Source organism: Daphnia pulex, chromosome 9 (genome assembly GCF_021134715.1).
Source record: "Daphnia pulex isolate KAP4 chromosome 9, ASM2113471v1".
NCBI lineage: Eukaryota > Metazoa > Arthropoda > Branchiopoda > Diplostraca > Daphniidae > Daphnia > Daphnia pulex.
The window spans coordinates 1,543,110-1,568,613 of NC_060025.1; the positions used below are offsets into that span (position 1 = coordinate 1,543,110).

The 25,504-nt window shown below is 42.4% G+C and overlaps 9 protein-coding genes across 14 annotated transcripts in view; 5 read left to right on the plus strand and 4 right to left on the minus strand.

The window, feature by feature from the left end:
• Positions 1–6: 6 nt before the first annotated feature.
• LOC124202246 (2-oxoglutarate and iron-dependent oxygenase domain-containing protein 2-like) lies at positions 7–1,554 on the plus strand. 2 transcript variants are annotated; one of them, XM_046598548.1, is made up of 5 exons: positions 7–208; positions 273–436; positions 493–819; positions 903–1,091; positions 1,158–1,554. In XM_046598548.1, exons 2-5 carry the CDS (start codon positions 278–280, stop codon positions 1,449–1,451), a joined length of 969 nt encoding a protein of 322 aa, XP_046454504.1. In that variant the 5' UTR covers positions 7–208; positions 273–277; the 3' UTR covers positions 1,452–1,554. The 2 variants fall into 2 exon arrangements, with proteins under 2 accessions (XP_046454504.1, XP_046454503.1); XM_046598547.1 differs by having other exon boundaries at positions 7–436.
• On the minus strand, positions 1,495–4,185 carry LOC124202242 (BRCA1-associated protein-like). 2 transcript variants are annotated; one of them, XM_046598542.1, is made up of 10 exons: positions 3,953–4,185; positions 3,721–3,890; positions 3,378–3,661; positions 3,130–3,319; positions 2,790–3,064; positions 2,571–2,714; positions 2,337–2,497; positions 2,130–2,272; positions 1,993–2,064; positions 1,495–1,937 (listed from the first exon to the last, which is right to left on the minus strand). In XM_046598542.1, the coding sequence occupies exons 1-10, from the start codon at positions 4,026–4,028 to the stop codon at positions 1,614–1,616; spliced, it is 1,839 nt and encodes a 612-aa protein (XP_046454498.1). In that variant the 5' UTR covers positions 4,029–4,185; the 3' UTR covers positions 1,495–1,613. The 2 variants fall into 2 exon arrangements, with proteins under 2 accessions (XP_046454498.1, XP_046454499.1); XM_046598543.1 differs by having other exon boundaries at positions 3,721–3,882; positions 3,953–4,108.
• Positions 4,186–4,230: 45 nt separating this feature from the next.
• On the plus strand, positions 4,231–7,075 carry LOC124202240 (carboxypeptidase N subunit 2-like). Its single transcript, XM_046598540.1, has 3 exons — positions 4,231–4,636; positions 4,703–4,936; positions 5,004–7,075. Exons 1-3 carry the CDS (start codon positions 4,559–4,561, stop codon positions 6,957–6,959), a joined length of 2,268 nt encoding a protein of 755 aa, XP_046454496.1. The 5' UTR covers positions 4,231–4,558; the 3' UTR covers positions 6,960–7,075.
• Positions 7,076–7,083: 8 nt separating this feature from the next.
• On the plus strand, positions 7,084–8,431 carry LOC124202247 (intraflagellar transport protein 22 homolog). 2 transcript variants are annotated; one of them, XM_046598549.1, is made up of 4 exons: positions 7,084–7,173; positions 7,239–7,498; positions 8,005–8,210; positions 8,283–8,431. In XM_046598549.1, exons 1-4 carry the CDS (start codon positions 7,084–7,086, stop codon positions 8,429–8,431), a joined length of 705 nt encoding a protein of 234 aa, XP_046454505.1. The 2 variants fall into 2 exon arrangements, with proteins under 2 accessions (XP_046454505.1, XP_046454506.1); XM_046598550.1 differs by having other exon boundaries at positions 7,302–7,498.
• Positions 8,432–8,447: 16 nt separating this feature from the next.
• Positions 8,448–14,573, minus strand: LOC124202245 (carbohydrate sulfotransferase 1-like). 2 transcript variants are annotated; one of them, XM_046598545.1, is made up of 8 exons: positions 14,472–14,573; positions 14,161–14,375; positions 11,555–11,751; positions 10,633–10,964; positions 9,922–10,339; positions 9,732–9,835; positions 9,369–9,659; positions 8,448–9,311 (listed from the first exon to the last, which is right to left on the minus strand). In XM_046598545.1, the coding sequence occupies exons 4-8, from the start codon at positions 10,659–10,661 to the stop codon at positions 8,651–8,653; spliced, it is 1,503 nt and encodes a 500-aa protein (XP_046454501.1). In that variant the 5' UTR covers positions 10,662–10,964; positions 11,555–11,751; positions 14,161–14,375; positions 14,472–14,573; the 3' UTR covers positions 8,448–8,650. The 2 variants fall into 2 exon arrangements, with proteins under 2 accessions (XP_046454501.1, XP_046454502.1); XM_046598546.1 differs by lacking the exons at positions 11,555–11,751; positions 14,161–14,375; positions 14,472–14,573 and having other exon boundaries at positions 10,633–10,828; positions 10,886–11,111.
• Positions 14,574–14,775: 202 nt separating this feature from the next.
• Positions 14,776–18,382, minus strand: LOC124202241 (MFS-type transporter SLC18B1-like). Its single transcript, XM_046598541.1, has 11 exons — positions 17,616–18,382; positions 17,085–17,545; positions 16,924–17,019; positions 16,794–16,867; positions 16,584–16,731; positions 16,361–16,520; positions 16,146–16,297; positions 15,887–16,077; positions 15,715–15,810; positions 15,471–15,639; positions 14,776–15,396 (listed from the first exon to the last, which is right to left on the minus strand). Exons 1-11 carry the CDS (start codon positions 17,716–17,718, stop codon positions 15,127–15,129), a joined length of 1,920 nt encoding a protein of 639 aa, XP_046454497.1. The 5' UTR covers positions 17,719–18,382; the 3' UTR covers positions 14,776–15,126.
• A 523-nt stretch (positions 18,383–18,905) lies between these two features.
• Positions 18,906–20,265, plus strand: LOC124202261 (adhesive plaque matrix protein-like). The gene is made up of 3 exons (XM_046598564.1): positions 18,906–18,987; positions 19,061–19,216; positions 19,282–20,265. Exons 1-3 carry the CDS (start codon positions 18,982–18,984, stop codon positions 20,098–20,100), a joined length of 981 nt encoding a protein of 326 aa, XP_046454520.1. The 5' UTR covers positions 18,906–18,981; the 3' UTR covers positions 20,101–20,265.
• An 80-nt stretch (positions 20,266–20,345) lies between these two features.
• LOC124202259 (splicing factor ESS-2 homolog) lies at positions 20,346–22,187 on the minus strand. The gene is made up of 4 exons (XM_046598562.1): positions 21,687–22,187; positions 21,466–21,625; positions 20,875–21,394; positions 20,346–20,802 (listed from the first exon to the last, which is right to left on the minus strand). The coding sequence occupies exons 1-4, from the start codon at positions 22,185–22,187 to the stop codon at positions 20,526–20,528; spliced, it is 1,458 nt and encodes a 485-aa protein (XP_046454518.1). The 3' UTR covers positions 20,346–20,525.
• A 74-nt stretch (positions 22,188–22,261) lies between these two features.
• The window catches only part of LOC124202251 (mucin-17-like), a 41,710-nt gene continuing 38,467 nt past the window's right edge, over positions 22,262–25,504 (plus strand). The window contains exons 1-3 of one of the 2 annotated variants that reach the window (XR_006878022.1): positions 22,262–22,373; positions 22,598–23,534; positions 23,596–25,447. The gene's annotated coding sequence lies outside the window, so the exon portion shown is untranslated. Of the gene's footprint in view, positions 22,374–22,446; positions 23,535–23,595; positions 25,448–25,504 lie in introns of those variants that run through there. The other variant, XR_006878023.1, reaches the window with a different exon arrangement.

Here is a 25,504-nt window from a genome sequence, read left to right on the forward strand (position 1 = left end):
AACGGTCTGGAGTTTGTTGTCGGTGTTGTGTTTCTGTTTCTGTGTTTTATTTGTTTAGCGATCATGTTCAGAATATGATTCCTTCCGGGAAAAAGTAGTTTAGAGTATCATATTTGGGAAAAATATTAAGAAAGAACATTTTTAGGTGCCAACACTTTGTCAACATTCCGATTGCGCCCTATAATAACTTCATGCGCTAATTTACGAGATATTAGCTAAAAATATTTGTTATTAAATTTTTAACCGAGTTAATAAAGTATACTGGATCATAGGCAAAATGAATTTCGCCAGGTGTTTATGTTTCCTCGAATCGAACGTCTACATTAAAAATTTCGGCTTGCATGTTGCATTCAAAACAGAAGAGCAATTTTACAACAGTTATGGGAAAACGTTGTCGGAAATGGGTTGTACCGATCTCGGGCCAGTCGTGAAAGAAGTAAAAATTATTCTTTTGATTATTTGAAAATAGCATTATTTTATTTTACACTTTAGATAAAAGCGGAACTCAAAAGGCGGAGGAGAATACCCCAGGATTCCATTGATAGGGCTGATTACATTAAGTCAAATTATAAGCCCCTCCATCAAGATATTTTTGAACTTCAGGAAAATTTCCTGCACCCTGATCTCTTGGGAATGTTGAATTATTTCAACCATGGATTAATGGATAAGGCAGCTACACTGTACAAGAATCATGGAGTTGAAGTCTTCTCATTCCCTATTTTTAGTGTTGAATTTTGCACCAAATTCATTGCTGAAATCAATCATTTCAATAAAACTTCTATGCCGAAAGGACGGCCCAACAGTATGAACAACTATGGTGTAAGTGATAACTTTTGCTTGGTCAAATCTTTTTCCTTTTGGATTGAGGAATATAAAAGAGTCAACTTGTTACCATCATACAGGTCCTCCTAGATGAATTGGGCTTCAATGAACGTTTGCTGACACCTTTAAGGACGAAATATCTGGAACCTTTAACCCGGTTTCTCTTCCCGCATGAAAACATTAAGGCCTTTGACTCACATAAAGCATTCACTGTTGATTATGAAGAGAATAAAGATACGGATCTTGGTTTTCACTTCGACAACGCTGAGGTAAAACTTTCATTAGGGATATAATCTAACACTAAGGGCTAACCACCTGTTTGCCAGCAATTGCAGATGACGGTTAATATTTGCCTTTTGGCGGATTGTGAAGGCGGAGAATTATTTTTTGGCGCTCCTAATGACTGTGATAAAGGATTTGGTTACGTACATGAGCAAGGACGAGGTGTGATACACCGGGGATCAGCTTTTCACTGCGTTCTGCCGTTAGTGACGGGTCGCCGCCTAAACCTGGTCATGTGGATGCGCTCTTCATCGGTTCGTAATTTGAAATGTCCAATGTGCGGGAAAACACCTACTTTAGAACCTGTTGATAAAGGATGGGGAGAAGGATTTACTATCAAAAGTTAGAAATTGTTGGAAAAATGAAATGTTTCAATATGGTTCCGGCGGATTAAATCTATACTTTTTTGTATGTTGTATTACCGTGTTATTAAACATAAGCGAATACGTATTTTAAAAGACATTGTCATTTGTTGAACGAAAGGATGATTGTGGGGGTGACTTGGTGGTTCACTTGCCACGTTTCTTATTCCTGGCACCTTTGCTACCATCCAGCGAGGAGCGCGATGGTGATTGGGGCATACCCAGGACGACTTGTCCGCCCTCCAGTTCAGTATTTTTAAATTTCTCTTGCGCTTCGAAATAGAGCATCACGTCTTGGAGCTGTTCCTGCAACTCGCGGACACTAGTCTCCTTTTCATCGCGAATTTTCTGTACTTGAGTCTCCAATTGGGCGACTCGCTGATGCCATGATGATTGATTATGAGTGAGCGACCGATTCAACTCTTTTTCTTCTTGCAAATCAGCGATCGCCTTGGTTAATTTGGCTGCCATCTACAAAATATTGATTTAAACTGGGATGCCATGATTGGAAGGAAATTTGGGTTACCTTTTTCTCTTTCACTTTGAGTCGTTCATTTTCCTTGACTGTCGATTTCACCTTTTCCTTAATTTCCTCCCGCTAGGAAGTGATAGGAAGTATTTGACTAAGTAGAAAACATAATAATAACAAATTGATAATTGTACCTCTTGTCGATGTTGCTGTTCGAGACGATCAATTATTCCTTCAAAGTGAATTTTCTGTGAAGCAAGTTGACTCTGAAGAAGATACAAGTACTCTAATTGGACAGAGTCCAACTTTTCTTCATGTTCCATGTTGTTCCCTTTGCCTGAATAGCGACCAAAAGAGTTGAATCGATAAAACAGTAAACACGATTTGCATGTGTTGTTTACCAGACTGCTGCCTCCGACCACTGCTGTTGCCTTCGACTTCAACTAATTTTCCATCTTCGTTGTTCTGGAGCAAACGATGGACAAAGTTATCGCCAACATAGTCCCAAACACGAGTATTACCCAACTGCATCGCGTAGCAATGCTGCGTTTCCAAGAAATGGCTAACATAATAAGAGGGGATCAATTATCATTCATTAATTATGCCACTTAAGCTACAAATTATGATAATCTTACTGATATGCGTGGCCTTCCACGTATCTCCCGCAGCCCACATGACCGCAAATCAAACAAATCCAGAGTGACTCGTTGGATTTGCACTCAGAACAGCAACTTTCGGCAGCCATTTCAGGAGATTGCAGGTATCGGCACACAGGACATCTAAAAAGAAATCAATACCGCCAGAGATTATGATCAATATTTCGGAAACATAAGCCAATAAGCGTTTTTTTTTACGTCGTGTCTCCCCATTTGGCAAGGCATGCTCCGTGAAAGCTATGGTTACATAAAATGGTCAGAATGCCATCTACTGATTCGTCCATCCGTTCCAAACAAACCGTGCAAATGGGTAGCTCAGTCATTCCGGTCATTGGCGGACCGAAACCACCTCCACCCACAGTAGTGTCTCCGCAAATATCAACTTTTGCAACATAGACAATGTGGCAATGTTCCGATTCAATCGAATTGTAAGGCGTACCATTGAATGTCTTGTAACACTCGTCAGCCTCTTCCTGAATTCAAGAAATCGACGATGAAGAGAATTCATTTGCAATTCGATCAATATCTCATTTTTTACCTGACTACGGAAAAGTACCAAGGCCATGTACTGGTTGGGGGTTTTATCTCGAATGATTCGCACTCTTCTGATGCCAGGGCAACAGGGTGCAAGGAAATTGAGTAAGTCGTGGCAGCTCAGCCAAGCAGGGATGGCCAGCATGCATATCATTTGGCTACGAGGCACATCCATTTCCAATGAAGTCATGTGACTAAGAAAATGAAGACAAATGAGTTCAGTTGATTCCATCACACATTTGGAAAACTTACTTTTCTTTGTAGAAATGCAGAATACCCTGAACTTTCTCCACAAATGGATTGCCAGAGAAGAAACTTAATTGATCCTTGGCAGTGATGGCCTTTTTACGATCTGATAATTCTGAATGAGAACTTCCAGAGGCAGATCCGGTCTCACCATCACCAGTGGCTGTCGACAGTGCAGGAGAAGGTTCTTTGCTTGTACTCGGCAATTCTTGGTCAAACGAACTGTTGTTGGACAAGGTTCTTACTTTACTGGCCTCTGAAGATTTCCTATTTTTCCCTTTTGTCATTTCCTAAATGGACAAATTGTGGTAAAATCAACAAATATATGAACATGTTGATAAATGATTACCCAGGGTCCGATCTCTGTGTTGTCATTCTCATAAGTTTCCATTTCAATTGTTTGCAGTTCTCTTTTACCTCTGCCCTTACCAGCTCTTTCTCTTTCCCAGGTTTCTGCTTCGGGCAGCCTCTCTTCTGGCTTTTCTTTTGAACTACCTTCCATTGCCAAAAACTGAGGGGCTGATGATTAAAAATATAATAATAACAAAATACAATCGAGATGGCAAGACAGACCCACGTACCTAAATAGGTGAGCTCCTTGGGGACAATGGAATCACCTCCTAGTTCGAGACGGAAAGCGCACAGAGAAACGGACATATCATTAACATGATATTTAGATATGCATAAAATTACAATTAATTGCTTTGTAACTATGAATCAAATTCTTGTAGAGGACCAGGAAAAATCGACACAGTTTCTAGGAGATGACGAATGACTGATGGACTGATTGACAAAAGAAAACAAACGGAAAATAGTGACATCTAGCGTGAAAAATGTAGACATCTACAACAGTCAAGTCGAATAGACGGAAAAATCAAATAATAAAAAATTGAAATAAAAGATAAATAATGAAACTAATTTAAATCGCCTAGACGCCTACAATGTTTAAAAATAACTATATTTTATAAATAATCCTTATCATTTGATGCAGGCGCTGTAAGTAACATTGTTAGTCAAAACAATGTTACTCGTGTATCGTTATAAAAGAACATTTTACAAGACAATATCGCCAGAGGATATCCCTTGTCTTTTTTGTTTTAATGTTGAATCTGCTTCCTCTTCCAAGAGATAATGATGCTTCTCCGGTCTAGCGAACCCTTTGGAAAAATTCGTTAGTAGTTTTACGGATGCATTCCACCGTGGGTGAATGTAAAATTTCCCAAATCATGAAAATCCTAGTCGTTAGTCTTCTTCTCTTCCTTCAGGTAAAAATCGATTGATTATTATTATATTTTGTCTGTCGTCAAAAATGTGAATTGAAATCAAACAAGGGTATCCAATCAGCGCCGTGGTCTCCGTCTTGTCCTCACGAATGCTGGTGTCACGAATCCTACTTGGCCAGCATAGTCGACGAATGGCATCCACTCAATAAAATGCAGCCGGATTCATCCGCCAGCCCCAATAGTAGCGCCCCTAATGACCTATTATTCCGTGCCGTAATTTGTGTCCAACAACATGACACGGAAATTGAAACCCTATTGGCCCGCTTGCCGTTTCAAACCGAGGTTCGTTGGAATACCTAAATATCCTTCAATAACCGTGTCTAATGAATTTGAAATGAATTCTTAATAGGCCATGAAGATCATCCAAGCATCTGACGCACCGGAAATCCGCTTGACGGCCACTCATTTGTCGAAATTTATCAACTTGAGAGCGCTGGGTCTCGAAGGATCTGAACAACAGGAGTCTAGTAGTGCGCCATCAATCATTTTACATTCGGATAGCCTCAAATCTTTGATTCAACTTCAATATTTGAGTCTTGTCAACTTGGAATTGCTGGATCAGCCTTCGCCGGAACCGGTCACGGTGGTCGAAATAGCCGACGAACAATCAGCCCCTTCACAAAAGTTGACGTATGACATTCCCGAAGAAATCCTGCCTTACGAAGAGTTCAAAAAGTTGCACCAACAAATGGAACTAAGCGTTCCGTGGAATGGCTTTTCAATGTTGACCCAACTCGAGTACTTGCTGATCGTCGGTTGCCAGTTGCCGGAAGCTTTTAGCACGGGTCACTCTGGTGCGTTCACGAGTCTGAGTCATCTGAAAGAGTTGACCATCCGCACGAGTCAACTGCGAGTGCGGCTGGAAATGGAACCGGGCGATTTAATGGAATTGGAATCCCTTTCGCTGGCGGACAACGAGTTGCTGGAGATCAAGCCGGGCGACCTGCAAGGAATGGGCGCACTCCAGCATCTCGATCTGTCCGGCAATCAGTTGACTCACCTCACCGAAAACTCTTTCCCTTTCCTGCCCGATTTGGAATCGCTGGATTTGAGCGGCAATCCGCTTTCGACTCTCTACCCAAACACTTTCACCAACGTCTCATCCATCCGCCGCCTTTTACTCGGATCTTATCGCTGGAAGGAAGGCGAAATCGTCGTCAACCGAGAGCCCTTGGAAGGCATGCAGGTCGTTTCCATGGAGTTTGGACCTGACAGTTTCAACGGATTGGTGAAATTGCAGGAGCTCTGGATCAGTCAGGGCCACCCGGAAGGAAATAAAAGCCTCGATTCAAACTACTTTAAAGATTTGCTTTCCATTTCCGAGTTGCATCTACGCGGGCGGATGGTATCGATCGAGGCCGACACGTTCACGGCCAACCGACGTCTTCAACATCTCGACTTGAAAAACTGTCAACTCCGCCGCTTGAGCGTCGACGCTTTCCAATCGTTACGCAAATTGCGCCTTCTAGATCTGTCGTCCAACCAACTGGTCCAGCTTCCGCCGGGCCTGTTCGACCCTGTCGTCTCGTTAAAAGAATTGTGGCTCAACGGCAACAAGTTGACGACTGTTCCGGCTGACATTTTCGCCGCCCTAACGACGACTAAATTGATCCGGCTGGAAGACAATCCTTGGCACTGCACTTGTCAGCTGGATCAGTTGAGAGCGACGGCAGTTAACAAGATCAAAATCTTGGATTCGCTGACCAACCGGACTGGATATCAGTACGATAGGAGAGTGGCCCCATTATGCGCTTCGCCGGAAGCGCTCAAAGGAGCATCCGTCTTTGACGTCATCCGAAAACCATTGAGATGCAACAAAGTGGAAAAACTTGCCGGGGGCAGCAACATCAACAATAAAGCTACGCTGATGGCCATCTATGGAAATGACGTAGACCGACCGCAGTTGCTGGAAGACGATGAGACGGTAGACCACGGGCCGGAAGCGACGGAAGAAGAGCTTCATCCACTCTCTTTAGACTCTTCTCAGCAGCTCACAGTTGTTAATCCGGAAGGAAAACAGGATCACGCCAACGAAGAAGACATCATCGATCACGGAGAAGAAGTTGTCGAAAATCACACCACGGCAATTCCGCTCGAGGCTACAACTTTAGTCGTCGTCAAACAGACCAACAACAACGATGTCTTGCCGGAATCCATAAACAATTTCCCAGAGGATCGAGTTGTACCAGTGAAAAAGAGCTACTTGCCAGTCACAGTCACCCTGTCAAAGAAATCGATGAAATTGCGGATGGAGCAAGAAATGATGAAAAGTCTCGCCAAGAAGAAATTGTCAGCCAATCTTTAAAAATAAGAACACATTATGTTAATTTTTTCAATCAATTCCACTCGCATTGTTATCCAACTTAGTCTCTAGTTTTTATAGTGAAAACTGTCTCAAAATACACTAAACATATACGGAGACGGTCACCATGGCAACCCCAAATCGTATAAGTAAACACGAGCGAGGAATCATGGCGAGCAGCAATCCGACCAAAGTTTTACTTCTCGGTCCAGCAAAGGTAAAACACAGTTACAAAACTATTTGCGCTAAATTCTCTGTACGTGCATACATATATGCACATAGCGGAAATTGAAATTGTTTGACTTTTGCTGGGCATATACTATTTTCCCGCCCGATATGACGCAGAGTGGAAAAACCACGCTGGCCAACTTCTTGTCGGATGCCAAAGACGCCATTGGCCAGTACCGTCCGACTGTCGGCTGTCGAATTTTGGAATTCCAAATCGAATCGTCCCAGCTGGCCCATCACAGTTCGTCGAGAACAAACAACAATAACACAAACAATAGTGAAATCCAGTTGTGGGATTGCAGTGCGGATAGAAAGTAGGTGACTAATAAAATCGATCCGGCCTTCCGTTAATTGGTTGCTGAAACTGTTGATGCGCTTCAAACCGTATCATCAGTTACTAATTAACACTTATTATTATTGCGGTTTTATACACTTGAAAAATCTTTCCTTTATTTTTAAAACAACGAAATTGATTATCCGGTTAAAATCAGTTAGGTAATTAATAACTATTGAAGCAAAAGATCGAAAGTAGGTGAAAATATTTACCCGTTTTGGGGAAATTGTCGAAACCGTAACAATAAAACCTTGTAGAAACCGTAAGCTGATTTCGTTTTTCCTTCTAAAAAAAAACCCTCGACGATTTTTAAAACTGTACTAATAAAAGCAAATCTGTTGGAAAAGTATTTCAATTATGTTTTAAAAAATAAATCCACCGTATTCTTTTGACTGCATTTAGTCATTTACTGTTAAAGTCGCTAATTGTAGTAGCTGCTGTCTAAAATGAGTTGCATAGTAATTGTGTACCCATTAACTCGGACAGCGTCAGCAACTGTTTGCCAGCTATTGCAAATGATGCTGCTGGCGTCTTGTTGGTTTACGACATCACAGCTGACGACCACACAACTGAACTGGAAGAACTCTACAACGTGTGGAACAACTACCTCGAATTAAGTCCGTCCCGCTACTTGATTGTGGCTCGCAAATGGGGTGACGGTCAACCTAACCGAAAACGTACCATCAAGATGGGTACATTTAGGCTAGAAAAAAAAAAGTTAAAAAAAGAAAATGGAATTGAATGTTTAACGACCGATTTAACAGGTACTCTGGCCCGGCTGTCTAGAGTCGAATGGGACATTGACTCGGACGGACATCGAGTTCAAAATGAATTCAGGTCTTTCATGTCCTCAGTTCTGCTCGACATTCGCCGTAAACGCGAAGAGGAAGAAATAACGATCCTTAAACAGTAAAAAGAAAATTTTTAGATTATCACTTTTCACACGGCATTTTTATTCATTTTATTTGTGTTAATACAGCTGAATTCGCTTTGAAATCTTAAATACAAATATAATAACAATAAGACGGGGTGGAGAGTCATAGGAACATAAAACAAAACGAGAAACATTTTTCATTGTACGATGTTGTATCATTTATATCTTAAAAATTAAAAAACAGAATTACGATGAAGATCACAGTTGGGAGTAGCCCAGTCTAACCAGGACATTGGAACAGACCGATTGGATGTCAGAAATGCTTTTATTGTCAAGTTTCTGACGCCAGAGATCGACACGCTCGGCCGATTTGCGTACCGTGCTCCACGGATGGTTCTCGTCTCTCGACGTGTGTTTCTCGACTTCATCGCGGATTTTTCGAGTGTAAAATAATCCGGCAAAGTCGAAAATAGCCCGGAAAGTGGCGTGGGGACTTTTGGCCATGGTTTCGTATTTGATCAAAGCTAATCGGTCTGGAAACTCGGCTGAAAGCGACTCGAACGCTTCCAAATCGTTTTGGATATCGGCGCAGAGACGGCCAGGATCGATGCAGTCGATCGATTGGCTGCACCACTTGACACTCGATAGCCGCGAATTCATTGTAGCACGAGGATCCCTTACCAAATAAAGAACCTTCACCGACGGATCGTCCAGCAACTGGCGGGTCAGGTTCAATCGGAGACGGACCATTTTCATCGTCAAGGTCGGGAAACGATGGCAGGATTCTTCCAGGAAGTTGCTGACGCTGCAAACGTTGCGATTGGGTCCCAGGACGCAGGCCTGCCACACCTGGGCATTGTGACTCAACATGTCCTGCATGCTCTCCTGGATCTTCTTCAGGAAATCCTCGTTGGAATATCTGAAACAATCGATAAATGATTACGACACTTTTGATTGATTGATTTAAGATTATTACTTGCAGCGAAGGAGATCCTGCAAGTGCCGGACGGCGGAATCGGCTCTGACATCGCCTGGGCGTATCTGCTCCAATCCGACGTGCATGAGCGGCTCGTAATGGTTATAAACTCCGGGATGTTCCGAGAGAATTTGGCCGAGAAAAGTCGATCCCGATCGCCATGAAGTGACTATCAATAAACGCCTGGGGTGTGTCACGTTCCAGTAGCCAACGTGTTGTTCCGCACCGACTTCCGCACTCAGTTCCTGTTTGGTTTCCTCCAATCTCCGACTCAGCAACGCCAAAGTGTTGCTTTTTATTTTTAAAAATAAAATCAATTAATTCAAACCAGTTAACTCAATTAAGTAAATCTCTACACTCTACTTGATGTCTTCTTGAGTCACGGTCCGATTGTGGAACAAGTTTCTGGTTTTGAGAAGTGCAGATGGAACTGCCGGCATAATAAATCCGTTGGATTTGATTTGATTCTGCGAAAGATTTATTATTTAAAATCGCAATTGTCAAAAATAAAAAAAATTCCAATCCGTTGAAAGAAATGGGAGCAACAAATCACCTTGGCAACAGCAGCTGCTGGATTGCGGGGCTTGAGTGATTTCCTGGTTATTTGATAGACTTCGCCGACGCCGAATTTGTAATTACTTTGGCTGCTGGGCCGTGCTGAAGACGCCGTCGTCAAAGTGAAACTGGCCAAAGACGAGGAAGAAGAACTGCTGCTGGTTTCTTCAGCAGTTATTGGGCCTTTACTAAGTGCTGCTGCTGTTTCTGATGTGGCGCTGGAAGCCGTCGGATCGACGGCCGACATGACTACTCTGCCGCCAGTGTACTGTTGTTGACGACCGGCTGAATCCATCATCCACATCCGGTTCTCTCCGGAACGCATCGAGAACGTGGAAAAGAGAAGCGACAGGCTGACCAACGTGACCAAAATCGCCAGAGCTCGAAGATGATGAGGGCGTAACATTAACGGCCAACTAAACAACAACAATAAATCCATTATTACGACTACGTCCAGTCTTTAACACAACGTGCGAATGAGAAAAAATCCCGACAAACAAAATAGTCCCATTTTTCTTCAAAGATTAGGCTGAGAGAAAAGAAAAAAAGAGACTTGACTGGAGCGTGAGACCGAAGGCTAACAACTTTGGCACGCTCTGCTGACCGTTTAAAATGAAACCTTGATCGCATCTCTCATCGTGAGTCGTCCCGATTTTTTTTTTCCGACAGCCGTTACGTGAATTGAAAAGAGAAAAATTCCATTTCTTACCTTAGCGCCGAGATTTTGGTTCTCCTCATTTTTTAAATTTTTCCCGCAGAAAAATGATGATGCACTTTTTTTGATCAGAAATCTGATACACTCTTGAGCATTACTGTATATATCACTGGTTAGCGGGAATAGTTGCAGGTGCGTACCGGATTGCAGCGGCCCGCAGACTGGCCCGCGCGGACACCAAACTCTTTGCCTATAACGTCGTGCGGGAGAGTAACAAGGCGGGGGTTGGAAAAGAGGAGGTGGATACCTGTGTGTGCACGCCGGCGGTTGCTACGCGCACGATTGAATGTGGCGGTCCCCAACCGAATCGACGGCTTCTTCTTCTACTATTTTTTTCGGGAGAGAAATAAAAATGTAACGAGACAAGAGAAAATTCCAGGAAGTGATCACTGTTACATCTTTTCAACGCCAAGAAAATAAAAGCAGGAAATTGGTGTACAACAGGAACCCCGAAATAAAAAGAAGGGATTTCTTTTATTTTTTTCTGGCCGCGTCATTCTTCACGGCGGGACAAGCACGAGGGAAATGCAATCAAAAAGAATAAATATAAGAACAAACGGGGTAAATATTGTTGTTGTGGCTAAAGTTTTTCTTCTTGAAGGGCGGGGTAGACGGAAAAGAAATTCAATTGAATTTTCTTATTTTTTTATCACGCCGGCAAAAGATTCGGGAGAAAGAAAAACAACCAACGAAATAGAAAAGTTTTGAAAGAACGAAAAAGTAATTTTTTTCCCCTCCCCCTTTTTTTTGAACTGTGTACCATACGAAAATCGTATAGACACACACGAAAGATCAATAACACCACCCCCAAAGGGGAGGGAGAAAAAAGGAAAACCTTAGCGTGAGTATATACTTTGATCTCTACACGGCCTCCAGCCAGAGCCTATAATATCGAAAAAAAAAGTTTTATTCTTACCATCATCACTCTTTTTACATGTACGAAACCGATACACATCGGGTTCTGTGTATAGGAAATGAACGACTTCTTTTTTTCTAAGCTCCAGACATAATCCGGCGGAATATCTGGCGTCCAGGTCCCATTTCTAAGAAATACAAATTGACCGGTGTCATAGTCAATCTTCATTGGGCGGCATCTGTGCAGGAGCCGAGGGTCTAAATAAAATAAAACAAATCTTTTATTTTTTTTCTTACATTGTTTCCCGAAGTGGAACGTAATAATAATAAAAAACAAGAGACGCGTGCAAATCGATATAGAGTTGGTCGTGCAAAGTTTTTATGTAACAAGTTGGAAAATGCTTATAGTAGAGTCTCTCCACTTTCTCTGCGTAACTGTATCTATATGTGTGTGTGTATGCATGTCGGGGAAATACAGTCGGAACATCTCTCTAGGGAATATCGGATAACATCCGAATTGAGAAAAAGGGAAATGATATCGTCAACGATATTCTTCTTCTTCTCCCAAGCAGTGAATTGATAACAGTCTTTCTCATCCGATAGAGTGGCTTTTATATGCGTTCAGACTCCCACCTACGGATGAAAGTGAACAAAATTTAGTTTTCAAATGATTACGGTCGTTTTATGTTATCAGCAGGACGAACGGAAGAAAAGGTTGGAATGACTATTCCTCCTCAACACGACATGTGCAGAGCTCGGGAAATTCAATAAACTTGTTTGACTCTACACACGACGCGCGTAATCATAAACCATCGACGAAAAAGGACGACTGTCATATATAAAAGCATACCGCACACATTCTGTCCGCTTGGAAGCAGTTCGATAACTCGGATACTATACGGATATAAGAGCAAGTAACGAAGCATTTCCTTCTTGTCGTCTTGTGGTTGGAGCAGAGAAAGTGTGCGTGAGCGGCCAATATATATTCGTGAGTCGGTCAACGGTCTCACATTTCCCTTTGTCTTGACGTGTCTCAAAAGGGAAACAAAAAACGTCAAATGGAATCGACCGCAAAGGCGTCCATCCATCAAGCTAATAATCCATCACGAACCCTATCCCGTTAAATGACATTTTTTTCTTTCTCCCAAATTCGTCTATTTCTGTTTTTATCCTTGTAAGTATTACGTTTTGACGGTGTCTATAATGGACGTCCGGTTTGGACCGTAATTACACGTACGAATATGCGTATTAAAGCCACACCCGTTATATAGTCGAATAGATCGAATAACATTTACAAATAATGCTGAATGTCACCTTGATACTAAAATTCAAAAAATGTACGGACGATTCCATTGAATTTTACTGATTTGACCTTAAAGAAATGTTGTTGTTTTATTTTTTAGTTCGTTTCCTCACGGAAACTTTTACGAGCTCAGGAAATGGTCAAGGATTCCTTTGTGGTGGTTGTGTCTGCACAATAGAATGTGAGCGCCTATTTTTGATAGCACTAAACACGTACAAAATATATCCCAATAATTAGAGGGGAACGCGAGGAAAAAACAACAACTAAATTTGCCTTTGGGCTTTTATACTGCCATGATTCCATGAACTTTTATTACATTATATATTCTCTGGTTGCGTCTCCCGCCCACCCACCAATGTTTAGCCAGTCGTAAAATGCCCCTCTTCTGCTTTTTATAACAAAGATAAAAGTCGATACGAGTGAAAAACTCAAATAGAAATTCTCTACAAGGATGCAGTAAGGTCACACAATTTTCTCATCCACCACAAGGTTTTTGACGTCCCAAATTTAATTAACTGCAGGGGGAGTCGCATATAAAATAAAAAATCCCTTTCTTTTTCATTAATTAATGGATTATGACGTTGGATGACTTTTCAGTGCATCGTCAAACGAAGATTATCCAGTCACCCACGTCAGACCGCGTGACCAAAGTCTTCCGTGCACTATTTTGCCATTTCTTAAAATTGAATTATTTCGAACAAGCTCGATGAACTGAAAATGCTGTTCCAGTATACTACGAGATGGAATTTCCCGTTACAATGATGTACCCACCACCATAAGCACGTGGGGTGTTTTACATCTAGTCCGACAGGCGGTTCTTAGATATCACGGTACATTGGCTGATTGCGTTAGACGTTCTCCCGTGCCGTCATGTACAATCAAAACACCAAAAGAAAAGAATTTCACACGGTATTCCATATACTTGCACGGTTGATTGCGCCCAAGTGTAAAAGACGATATTGCGAAATAAAAGAAAACCTCCATGAGTAAAATTAATCAATCGGAAAATGAATTTGACGCCGATGAAGAAAAAAAGGAAAGGGGCTCAATTGCTCCGAGCTATCGAGAAATGGATACACTTTTCTTCTCTTTACAGTTATAGGAATATAGCTACTATTCAAAAGACGGAGTGCCTAATTTTCTCCGTGTTTGGTTTCTCATTCCGTTCACAGTTAAAAGCTAAAGTGAAGTGCACAGGTTTTTTCTTCCTTCCTGTTCAAAATTTCAAAGGCTTCTTTTCTTTCGGGAAAAAGCCTTCGGTAATGATAATAATAAAGAGAAGTGTATCGCGCTATAACGGTTGGCGAACATTATTTCGCCCCGGGTTTTTCCAAAATAACTTAGTGGAGATGTATTCCTCTTACCTGTCTATCTAATGGTGTAGTAGTACATCAAAGCTCAACATCTGACTCTGTCTGCAAACCCATTCAACCGTTGTCGAGGTTCCTTCCTCCGCTCGGATGCATGCCCGAATGGGTCCCGTTTTGGCTTAACATTTTCGACGTGTGCAAACGGGTTCCTGATTGCATCAGACGGGAGTGGATGCTCTGATGGGCACGCAAGCAACCAACGTCAGCAACTGAAAAAAGAAAAATCGATAATTTATTTGTTGAAAAAGTGCAGTGGCGACTAAAACAGTTATAAAAACCCATTAGTCTTTCATTAACTACCGTACATTTTTAACCCAAATTCGAAAGAAACTAAAGTTCAATATCGATTCGAGTGGGAGGGCTTCGTGACTCGGTCGATTTTCACTCCATTCCTAATCCAATCTTTGCTGTCAAAAAAGAAATGGGGAAGCCAAATCATGTTTAAAATAAAAAACAATAGGATTAAAAGTTTTGTCTACTCTACTTAAGACTACTAACCTTAAAAAAAGTTAAATCTTCAACAATATTTGGCTTCAAATTTGATGCACTAATGGAGTAAAATCTTTCACTAAACGTCTAAACAATTATCAACTATAACAAAAAAGAAACTGAATTTTTATGGCGTGTGATAGTGGCAGCCATGATAATTCTATATTCTTCTTTTTTTAATAACAACACGTTATATAAACAATGAGCTAGCCAGAACAAACAAAATTGAGATTACGCTAAATAACAAATATTTTTCTTTTTTTTTTTAAGATTAAGAATTGATTAGAGATTTGATAGTTGAGCGTGGGTGGGCCGGACATGATCCATCATAAAAAATATATAAAGCCGACCCACCCAAAGGAATTAAAGGAAGAACAAGAAATACATGGAAATAAAGGCTAGAGACCTGGTATGAAGCGCAAGTTGGGGGAGGTAAAGCGTGGTAGTAGGATGTAATTTTTGGCTACTTTTTCAGCCGGAGAATCCAGCATACGTTTCAGCGCGCATGCGACGAATGATGGCACAGTCCCGAGGCAACGGGATCGACACCGATTTGCACGTAACCGACTCGGCCGGCGATTCTGGTTGGGAAATAGTTAATCGTGGGAATTCGCCAACATCAACGACTGAGTAAGTGAATGATGTGGTGCGAGTGGAAATAGCATCCACCACCGTGTCATCACCTTTTTTGCCGTCATTTTTCCTGCACTTGGGCAGCATGAATACGATGGTAGCCATGCCCTATGAAAGCCGAAATGCAACCGTCAATCCAGCTGTCACTTTCTCCCAAATAAATCGAATTATAAATCACTTACGACTATAATTTGGACAGAGAAGACCACGACAGCCGTCATTTGAAATCCAATGTGATCCACTAAGATGCCAGTGCCGGCGCGAGACACAAAACGTCCAGCACCGCTAAGTGACGACCAGATACCGGCAACGAGTCCGTGAGTGCTTGGATTATCCGGATACCCAGCGTGGCTATTTTTGTTGATGTTGCAATAGGGGAAAGTTATTTTGAAACAAATTACAAAATCAAATCCAATTATAACTTACACAGCCTCCCTCATGGCGTCGACTACTCCAGATACTTGTTGTCCAGAAAACGCAACTCCACTTAGTGCCAATGCGATTCCAACTACAACTAGGTTTCTAGAAAAAAAAAAGTAAAACAGCCATTAGTTTGAGATGCACTTTGCCAAGAAAAAAAGTCAGATGTGGGGATTACCGATCAATAGGAACGAAAGGGAAGGGTCCTAGCAAAAATATGGACAAAGCTCCAATCAGAGTGCTGGATAGAAGGCAAAGTTTCACGGATCCACGGCGATCACACAGGTATCCCCAAATAGGACTGGCAATGCTGTTGGCACCGTCTTTCAGACCGAAGAAGATTCCCACGTAAAATGGTGTCAAGTTAAACTGAAAATCCAATAAAAAAAGCTATAAATAATTCGGCTACACAAGGATAAGACAACGTGAGAGCATACCGTTCGCAACACTTGCGGTTCTAGGTTAATCGAGAGAAACCCGTTCGACATAGTCGATACGATGAAAGTGAAGAATGGGATCCAAATTGACGGGATGCACAAAATGGCCATAGGGGATTGCTTTTTACCAGATCCCTCGTCATACTGTGACACTAAAGGAGCGGAGAAACTAAATTAAGACGTTGATAGAGCAGAGTAGAATTGATTGAACCCACCATCATAATCCGGAAGGAAAGGTAATGCAATAAACGCCATAATAGTTTGAATTCCCCCCATGAGGATGAAGGGAGTCTTAAAACCGCCGACTTCATACAAGGCACCGCCGACAATCGGTCCGGCGAGCTGGGCAATGTTCATCATGGTTCGCGTTAGACTCTGCAAATCAATAAAATTAAAATTAGGTTTTAAGAAAGAAATGACTTGAACTTCAAATCTTACAAAGATTTTGGCAACAGAATTGGGGAATTCCACTGCAGTGTAGGTAAATGTTGATGTAATCGTGCCCGCATTTCCAGCCGCGTGGATAACACGAATTAATATAGATATTACGATGAATGACATTCCTTCAGGAAAGTACTCTAAAAATCTGTGAAACATTAAACAGAAAAAATAAAATTATCTTTGTTTCTTGCCCAAAAAATTATTTACCCTGACAACAAGCAGCAGACACCTCCGATGAAAACACCAGAAACAAAAGCGAATCGCACGCCGATAACTTTGAGCTATTAAAAGAAATTAATTACAATGATGTTTTTAAACGAAGCTGATTATCTGTTACATTTTTTCCAATAAAAGGAGTGATAAGAAAAGATGTCAGGCAGTTGGTACCAATGATAAAGCCATATATAGATACTGTAGCACCTTTTTCTTCAGCCTGGGAAATAAAATAATTAGTAAAACTTCTTCACTTATTCAAGAACATGTGGCAGGAATACTTACAATTTTGGGAAAGAATGGGGGGAAAAGGCAAATAGCAAAAGATGATGTGAGGGTAGCCAAAGAAAGAACAGTCAGGAGGAGCCATTGTCTGGGTGTCATTTTCTTCTTTTCTTCTTTATCTACTTCTCCAAAACGTCTATATGTTTTCTTCTTAAGCCCTCCACAACCTCCACCACTACTTTCTGAAGATGCTGTCGACAAGCATCTATCTTTCTTCAAAGCATCATCTTTGATGCTTAACTCCTCACCTTTGGGAGTTATAAGGGTAGATTCAGTCTTTTCTGCCGTTTTCTGCTCCTGGACATGCCGAAGCACTGGTGATGTTTCAGCCATCGAAACTGCCCTATTCTTTTGCTCAGTTTCTGGGTAGGGTGGATAAGGCAGACAAGGCTGCGCCAGGGTTGTGAATGATCCAACATACCCATTCTTTAAACTGCTTGTGCTATCTAACTTTTCCTTAGCTATTATAAATGAAATAGGTAATGGCGTAAGACTTAATGACATGTGACAAGAAATACAAATTGTAATTACCCGATTCACTTTCTGAAGAAACTAAAAGGCTGCTAGCTGATCCAACTGAAGTAGCTGAATGGGCATCAGTCATTCGGATGGGAGAGATCGTAGACTGTGGCATTCCAACAAAATCTACTCTAAGATGAAAAATGGGAATTTACGCGATAGACAAGCGAGACACTGACCGACCACGTGGAGGCTCTTCGATCCACACACTCGTCCTGTCTTTTGCTGCACAGTTCAGATCAGTCGTTGATATACTTGTTGGTTTATCTTTTTCTTGAGAATACAATGAATTCCAATTTCCTCTTAAATAGGCTCAGTAATGGAACGCGAGTTTCCCTCGGTACAACAATGTAGATGCTGTGACAGGAACGATATCGCCTGCTCGACTACTTACGCCCCCAATGACCTGATTGAGAGATTGACCCACCCTCCAATTTCATGGCCGCCTGCTGGCGTTTTCTTTCTCAAGTAAGCAAATTATGCCGATTTTTTAATATCAATTTAACCGCCCCTGCCAAAGGTTGATCCGTGCTAGGTTCGAACTGAATGAAAAGAGTTTAGAAAATAATTAAGGCACCGGAAAACAAGTTTGAAAATTTCGAAGCGTTGTCGGGGAAATAAATCAGATGAAGATAAATTAAATATTATCAGTAAAATACTGAAAAACCTGCACGACTTGTTTAAACCTTGGTTCAAACTGTAAAGAAGTAAATGTAGCACTAAATAACAAAAAGGTAAAGGTTGGGAGCAGTGAACTTTCTTTCCCCCTTCCTTTCGCCAAAGTGACGTCATATTCCCGCCAATAGTTTGGCCTTGCCTTAGTATATCGATAGTTAATATCGATACTTAATTCTTAATTTCGATTTTTCCCTCCAAATTTCAAAAGTCCCCAAAATGTGTGCCATTGCCATTTCACCAAGAAAAATGTAAATTATTTTAATAATTCAAATCCTTCTGAGGCAGGTGCGATTAGCAAATATAGAAGCTAAATAATTGGAATGATAAAATTCCAATTAACAATCATTACAAAAGACTTGCTGGTGTCAGGTGTCAGTTTAAAAAAAAATCTAATAATGGAAGACAAGTTTTTATCAATCGAGGTCATCTCTCAACACCGAAGAAATAAAACGAGAAAGTTCTAGGACATCAATTTATTTTGGCTACGCTAATAATAAGAAGAGCAAAATGTACATTTTAAAAATAGCATCACAGCAATTAATTGCAACACCGCATTCTCTTTATTTCGTCAACCGATTTTGAATGATTGAAGTGGACTTTCTATAATGTCATGACAGTTTCAGTATATAAAGGAGGTCCAAGTTCCAAGAAAGCATCAGTCCTTCTCCTTGGTTGATTCAGCTTCAATTATTGTTCCAAAATGAAGGTAATAACACTTAAATAACTTCTAGTTAAAAATAAAAACATAATAGTTAATTGGCGATTTAAATATTTTGCAGGTTTTTGTTCTTCTTGCTTTGGCATTTACTTGCCTGGCTGATTCTGCAGCAGCTAATCAAGTTTGGTATGATACCGATCCTTATCATAACACTCCTGTTTATAAGAAACCAGAAAATGAACATCAAGGTGGTCACCATCACTCTGAACCCTACGACGTAAGCATAATTTCTAAATTATTAATTTGGTTATAGACGTTATCTTAACGAATTACATTAACCAGGAACATGGAACATACAACTACAATTTCAATGTAAAAGATGCGCATTCCAGCGTTGACTACGGCAAGCAAGAAACTAGTAACGGCAAAGGAGCTGTCTCTGGAAGCTATCACGTCATGCTTCCGGATGGTCGTAAGCAAAAAGTTACCTACCATGCCGACGAGAATGGTTACGTCGCTGACATCCAGTACGAAGGAGAGGCCAAAAACGATGAGACTCCCTATAGCGTTGGATCTTATCCTACTATTTACGCCAAGAAGGATGGAAAAAATGACGAAAATCCCCAACACAACTATCCCGTGAATCATTATCCTTCAACTACGACGGAAAAGTACCACGACACTTATTCTACTACCCCCACAAAGGACCATCAGATGTATCATCACCAAACTCATTACGTCAAAGCCAACATTCCCCACGCCAAGTACCCCGATATTTATTCAACTCCGTACAATACAGGCCATGAGACACATCACACTCCCTACGCCAAGGACAACACGCATTCCGCAACTCCCTACAATAAAGGCCAATACCATCATCAAGCTCCTTACGTCAAAGAACATGGTGCATCTTCCATCAAGTATAATCCCAATCCACACCCCAAGTACCCCCACCATTATTCTACTTCTTACCCTAAAGCCAGCGAGAATTACCAAACTCCTTACGTTAAAAGCCACAGCAACCACCCAGTACCCTACACCCAGTACCCCAAGGGTAGCTATAACCATGGAACTCTCAAAACTGCAAAGTACCATGACATTCATCCTACCACTTACTCTAACGGGCAACTATTAAGTTCCCAAGAAATGCCCAGAAAATAATCCAACCCCCTACAATCTCCACGAATTGTCGACCGTCTACAAGTTAATGAAGCTTGTCGTCCCCAAGATCTTTTAATTTGAGCTTACAATGATTAACATCATTTTCTGAATTACTTATTTAATGTAGTAACTTCTGTACCTAGTAAAATAAAAAAATTGAATGAATATTAAAATTGGTCAAACATGGCAAAGATTGGCAACACAGACGGATGGTCAGTTAATAATCGAATAATCAATGGATGTGATTCTTTCAATTATTAAGAGGAAATCAACGAAAAGACAAATAGTCTTTTCGCCAACCTCATTTGTATTCGCTTCAAGCTTATCAGCCATTTCATTCAGGTCTATCAACAGTCTGCCCCTCAACACTTCAACCAGGTGTAAAGGGGCTATCAAATATTCAATGCTAATTTAAGTGAATGATTTTAAAAGAAATCTTGAGCCTTGCGTTTGGGTAACTGGAGAAGATTGTCGGTCAGATTAGCGGCGCCAGAACCTCGAGCTCGAACAAGCGGTGAGGATCGTGGCGTTCCATAAGATGGAGTGGAAGGTGTCCGTCCATGAATTGGTGTTGGTGTCTCATCTCCCGATCGACGGCGCGGAGTATACGATGCTTGCAAAGCTGGATCGGTGCTGAGGCGGATGCCAAGTTTTGAAGTCGCCAACCGTCGAGCAGCAGGGGACATGAGCGCAATTCTTTGGCTAGTTAATGGATAAGAAAAAAAATTATGTGTAAGGGGCAATTAAAAGCGTAAGGCGATAAGTTTCATTTACCTCAAAGTTCCGGCGGTTTTAGGTGTTCCGCTACTAGAACGGGGTGAAGCCATTGGAGTAGCGGAGGATCGATTTCTTCCACGGCGATCTCGGTAACCTTGGCCGACTTTTTCCGCCAATTTGTGGCCAATTCTGTCCCGCTCGGACACGGGCTGCAGCTGGAAGGCGCCAACTCCAACTGAGGAAGACGGAAGAGGAGTGTCTGAACCATCTAAGCGAAACGGGGTTCCCTCAATTTCTCCCCAAGTCATTAGGGGTGATTCACCAACACCCGGTACTGGCGAAGGTGTTTTCATGAAGTCGAACCCGTTAACTGTGGGTGGCGCGTTGGACTTTATTTCCTTGCCATCAACGTCCACATGACCCTGTCTCGTATTGGTCTGTAATTGAGCTGCTTTATGCAACGCTTCTCTGTTTCGGGATTCGTCGAAAGGGTTCGACTGGTAATGCGTATTGGCGTACTGAATATGATCTTTGTCAAGGGCATATTTCACTCTTTCTTCCAGAGTATATGGGGCTCCTATTGAAGAAGAAGATTGCATGTTCAGATAAGTTTTTTTTATCAAGAAGCAATTCATTTATGTACTTTACCTTCAGGAACATACATAATGGAGTTTTTGACTCTGTATTTCCAGGTTTCAATCAATGCTGGCTTTGAATCCTCAATTGCCTGCTTTTCAATAGATGGAAGGGCCAAAGTCGAATCTTGCTTTGACGTGCTGTTGTCTTCAACATCATATAACCAGGAATACTGAAATCAAATAATAACATTAGGAATAAATTTTTTTAAATTTTGTTTTTAGAAATCATACCTTTAGTCTGTGCTTCCGCTTGGCTTCATCCATCATTTCCTCAAAGCTTTCATTGTCTTCACTTGTATTTTTGAATAGAAATTCATCGAGACTTTCTTGATCATCTATTGCCGTTCTTTTGGATGTGGTGCTAGAGGCACTGTGAACAGACATATAATCTTGAAAATCCCTTGTAGGTGTTTCAAATGTTGATGGGGTGGCGTGTCCTCTACGTGAATCGTGAACACCAGGACCAACACTGTATTTTTCATAAATTTCCCTTAGCTTGACTATATCATTTGTTTCCATAGCTTCTAAATAGGCGGCCTGCACTTGCAACTTGGTCAAATCAGGGAAAAAATCGCGTTGAATAATAGATTCCAGTTTGTGAACGAAGCTGTCTTCATCAAGGACTTTCTTCTTTTTTCTCGGGGCTTGAGCTGCCGAAGGGACTTTAAAAAGCGTCACTTCTTTCTTAACTTGTTGCAATGCTAAATTTTCTCCTTTTTTAAGCTCAGCCATTTTTAATAATTACAGTAGAAACTACACTGTAATAAGAAAACAAGTCAACTTTCCCCCAGAGAGAAAAATTGATTGTGAAACGTCGCGAGCGAAAGACAGCAGACAAAAGGCAAATGCCACATATTTGTGGTGAACCAATTCAACTTCACGTTGCCTAGACAAGTCCCTTTGTGTTTGAGACGATTGGTACGTGATTCACTCTCTTTCCAATCTTAAATTTTGATACTTAATGTAATGCTTTATCTTGTGTCAATTGTCCGTTAAAACGAATTGCCATCGAGGATCACAAATTACTAAAGCTTTTCTTTTGACAATCTTAATTTGTGGCTCTAGGCCTTATGGAAATGGCGCTGCTCCAAACTTGTGTGTAGCTTTCTAATGCGTCTCTTTTTGTTTTTGAAACGAAATAGGTTTTACAAGGCACAATTGTTTTAATGTCTTGACTTTCATCAATGAATGCTGATATTGACCATTCGCGTTCGTCGCGAAGACCAAGGCCTGAAGTTGCTGTTTACCGTCCTGGATCAGGACCTCTGAAAAAGTCAAGCAGCAATGTTGAAAACATACAGCCAGGCAGCAGCCTGCAAGGCACTGGAAGAGCAGACATTGACACTGGTCTTGAATCAAATTTTAGGAATGTCAATTTAAACGATGAGAGCAACAAATCTAAAGATCGGGGTGGTGAGGTTCACACTCAAGAATCCAAAACGAGAAGGACCAACAACCAGAGACAAGATAGAAATTCTGATAAGCCACGAACAGAAAATCACCACCAACAGCACACCAAAAAAAAGAAAGAAGAATTCAAGGAACCCCCTGTCCCGAGTAATCAAGGGAAGAGGCAGCTGTACTACCAAGACAATGTGGATGCAGGATCAAATCAAGACCTTCGACAGCTTCTTCTAGAGAAACAGCAGCAGAGAAGCAATGAATCCCCAGCAACTGGTCACCACGAAAGCAGTCCAACTCCAAATCAGCCTTCAAATGGCAAACAGAAGAATGACAACCGTCAAGAAAGACAGCCAGTCAAGCCAAAAGAAGAAGCGAGGGCAAGCCAGCCTAGCGACCCTTTCCCACCGAATAACGTTTCAAAATCTGCATCCATTGATTCGTCCCTGCTCTCAAGGCAGAGTGATAAAAGAAGTTCAGGCAGACGCCGAAACGATCGCAAACCTCGAGTGGAGAATTCGTTTTCCGATGGACACCTTGCTTCTTTAACTAACAACAATTCTTCAGCAGCAGCTACGAAACCGCCCTCATCCAAAACTTTTGAAGAGAAGACGGCTACAAGTGGTAGTTGGAACGATTCAGAGAGAAGCAAGAACAATAGTAAAGACAAACGAGACGGTAAGTTAAAATTGACGATTTAAACGGTTATTATTTTCTAACGGAATTGTTTGTATTGAAGGAAGTGGACGCAGTGGCAGTGGTAGGAAGAAACGAAACAATCGCGGTCCTGGAGGCAGTCGACGAGGATCTTTTTCTAGTGAAGCTGGAACCCCGGTTCCCGATCGTGATGTCAGAGGCACAAGTAGCACTTCCAGACCAGACGATTACAACTATTACCAGTCGACTACGCCAACTCGGTTCGTTCTTCTGGTGGACGAAGATAAACTTACGAAGAGAGCTGGAGGAAGTGGTGGATACTACCAGGCCACTGGTTCCAGTCGAAGCCGCCACACATCCAGCCCTCAAAGCAGCAACAGCAGGAACGGGATGATTGCAGAGGAGAATCCCGTTGCCAACGCAGTGTCTCCAACGAGCACTTCACGTCGCCCGCCATCGATCACCTCGCCATCGCCATCACCGTCACCTGGTTATCGTCAGAGTTCAGAACCGCCCGGCAACCCTAAATTCCAAGGCCAAGCGCAGAAGAATTCTGGGCGAGACCAGAGAAGGGAAGGACTCTTTGATGAGAGATCTCAGGACTCTTACCGGTCCGACGGAAGACCCCCATCCGGCCGTGGTGGATACTCTAAGAACGAACGCCCTTCGCTGCCCAACAAATACGATTCGCTTCCACCTCGTTTCAAGAAGAAATACGAAGAGGATCGCCTGCATCAATCGCAACCTGACCGGGTTCCTCAAACGGCCGTCCATCCGAGTCCAGTCGAAACCGAATGGGATGGCGGTTCTTGTACTTTTGTCAACATTTCCGGAGCCCCGGCAGTTCGACCATCGTTGCCTCATCCTTTCCCGCAATCATTGCCTCATGTCCCCAGCATCCGGCCGCACCATCCACCCCAACAACATCATCGACCAGGGTCTGGTGGAGGTGGCAAAGCGATCCGAGGCCAAGGGCGGTATCAGCAAGCCACAGGATTCGCTGCCAAAACAATGCCATTGTCTGATCAGGCGGAAGATTCCGATCCTGTTCATGTTCCTGTACGACCTCGCAGTCAAGATTCCATGTCGTTCTCCGATCGGGAACGCAAAACATCGGTGACGGACTCTAGGAGCTCGACGCCTTTGTCCAACGTCGACAGCAGTTCCGGCTTGCAGTCCCACCTGCGTGGCACTCTTCGACGACTGGAGGAAGTGACGGCCACTCAGACGTCGCTGGATTGGAGCGAAGAAATGGAAGAAGAAGACAAGAGAAGCCTAGCTGGATACCGACAAGCTCCACCGGCCAGACTTCCGGAAAAAGTTCCGGAGATCGTCTTTGCCTGTACGGATATTCGTTACAAGAATAAACCCATTCAAGGATACATCGTCCTCCCATCGGCAGCTTCTTCCACCAACGGAGTGGATGTCGACCGACAGACTGGACCTACCCCTCCACCGATGACTGGGCGACCTCTCCTGGGCCAGGGTCGTAGGCAGGAAGCGGGTAAGAGCGGACCACCGCGAATGTCCGTTCCAGGGTTGATCCAGCTGCCAATAGGTCCTCCACCGTCGATGGAACAATCGCGCCTTTCCTCTTCGCCCAGGCGAAGTGATTTCACGGCTCCTTCGGCCTCCTCGTACGACAGATCGTCCATTCCTCGTCAGCAGGATCATAACCGTGGTGGTGGTGACGTGGCCAATCGTTCCTATCCTCGCAAAACTGGCCCAGTGCAGCAGCGCACCCTGTTTGATCCTGCCAATCCGCACAAGCCGATTGTGGTGGCCACCAGAGCCGATGACGGACCGAATAGCCAACAATCGACGGCCGCATCGTCGCTAGGTTGCCCGGAAATGACTTTCCTGACTCTTCCGGCTGATCAAAGCAACGTCAATTCTTCTGCAAGGCCAGCGTGGTACGACCCACAGTCTGAAAAGTAATTACAAGGAATAAATTAACTCGTTTCTTATTCTTCCGAGTATTTTCTATTTGC

What these genes read in the sequence shown, in the direction of transcription:
- LOC124202241 (XM_046598541.1), bottom strand. Translation starts at nt 17,718, where the DNA reads ATGCCACAGTCTACGATCTCTCCCATCCGAATGACTGATGCCCATTCA. An exon ending in CTCCTTTTATTGGAAAAAAT is followed by an intron (nt 16,868 to 16,923) that starts GTAACAGATAAT and finishes TTCTTTTAATAG; the next exon opens with CTCAAAGTTATCGGCGTGCG. An exon ending in ATTCTGTTGCCAAAATCTTT is followed by an intron (nt 16,521 to 16,583) that starts GTAAGATTTGAA and finishes ATTGATTTGCAG; the next exon opens with AGTCTAACGCGAACCATGAT.
- LOC124202240 (XM_046598540.1), top strand. Translation starts at nt 4,559, where the DNA reads ATGCATTCCACCGTGGGTGAATGTAAAATTTCCCAAATCATGAAAATC. An exon ending in GTCTTCTTCTCTTCCTTCAG is followed by an intron (nt 4,637 to 4,702) that starts GTAAAAATCGAT and finishes AAATCAAACAAG; the next exon opens with GGTATCCAATCAGCGCCGTG. An exon ending in GCTTGCCGTTTCAAACCGAG is followed by an intron (nt 4,937 to 5,003) that starts GTTCGTTGGAAT and finishes AATTCTTAATAG; the next exon opens with GCCATGAAGATCATCCAAGC.
- LOC124202245 (XM_046598545.1), bottom strand. Translation starts at nt 10,661, where the DNA reads ATGAGGAGAACCAAAATCTCGGCGCTAAG. An exon ending in CAGCAGCTGCTGTTGCCAAG is followed by an intron (nt 9,836 to 9,921) that starts GTGATTTGTTGC and finishes AATCTTTCGCAG; the next exon opens with AATCAAATCAAATCCAACGG. An exon ending in CAGGATCTCCTTCGCTGCAA is followed by an intron (nt 9,312 to 9,368) that starts GTAATAATCTTA and finishes CGATTGTTTCAG; the next exon opens with ATATTCCAACGAGGATTTCC.
- LOC124202242 (XM_046598542.1), bottom strand. Translation starts at nt 4,028, where the DNA reads ATGTCCGTTTCTCTGTGCGCTTTCCGTCTCGAACTAGGAGGTGATTCC. An exon ending in CTGCATTTCTACAAAGAAAA is followed by an intron (nt 3,320 to 3,377) that starts GTAAGTTTTCCA and finishes TCATTTTCTTAG; the next exon opens with TCACATGACTTCATTGGAAA. An exon ending in GTGGAAGGCCACGCATATCA is followed by an intron (nt 2,498 to 2,570) that starts GTAAGATTATCA and finishes TTATTATGTTAG; the next exon opens with CCATTTCTTGGAAACGCAGC.
- LOC124202261 (XM_046598564.1), top strand. An exon ending in ATCACTCTGAACCCTACGAC is followed by an intron (nt 19,217 to 19,281) that starts GTAAGCATAATT and finishes TACATTAACCAG; the next exon opens with GAACATGGAACATACAACTA.
- LOC124202259 (XM_046598562.1), bottom strand. Translation starts at nt 22,187, where the DNA reads ATGGCTGAGCTTAAAAAAGGAGAAAATTTAGCATTGCAACAAGTTAAG. An exon ending in AGCGGAAGCACAGACTAAAG is followed by an intron (nt 21,626 to 21,686) that starts GTATGATTTCTA and finishes ATTTGATTTCAG; the next exon opens with TATTCCTGGTTATATGATGT. An exon ending in AAAACCGCCGGAACTTTGAG is followed by an intron (nt 20,803 to 20,874) that starts GTAAATGAAACT and finishes TCCATTAACTAG; the next exon opens with CCAAAGAATTGCGCTCATGT.
- LOC124202246 (XM_046598547.1), top strand. Translation starts at nt 278, where the DNA reads ATGAATTTCGCCAGGTGTTTATGTTTCCTCGAATCGAACGTCTACATT. An exon ending in TCGGGCCAGTCGTGAAAGAA is followed by an intron (nt 437 to 492) that starts GTAAAAATTATT and finishes TTTACACTTTAG; the next exon opens with ATAAAAGCGGAACTCAAAAG. An exon ending in ACAGTATGAACAACTATGGT is followed by an intron (nt 820 to 902) that starts GTAAGTGATAAC and finishes ACCATCATACAG; the next exon opens with GTCCTCCTAGATGAATTGGG.
- LOC124202247 (XM_046598549.1), top strand. Translation starts at nt 7,084, where the DNA reads ATGGCAACCCCAAATCGTATAAGTAAACACGAGCGAGGAATCATGGCG. An exon ending in GATTGCAGTGCGGATAGAAA is followed by an intron (nt 7,499 to 8,004) that starts GTAGGTGACTAA and finishes TAACTCGGACAG; the next exon opens with CGTCAGCAACTGTTTGCCAG. An exon ending in AAAACGTACCATCAAGATGG is followed by an intron (nt 8,211 to 8,282) that starts GTACATTTAGGC and finishes CCGATTTAACAG; the next exon opens with GTACTCTGGCCCGGCTGTCT.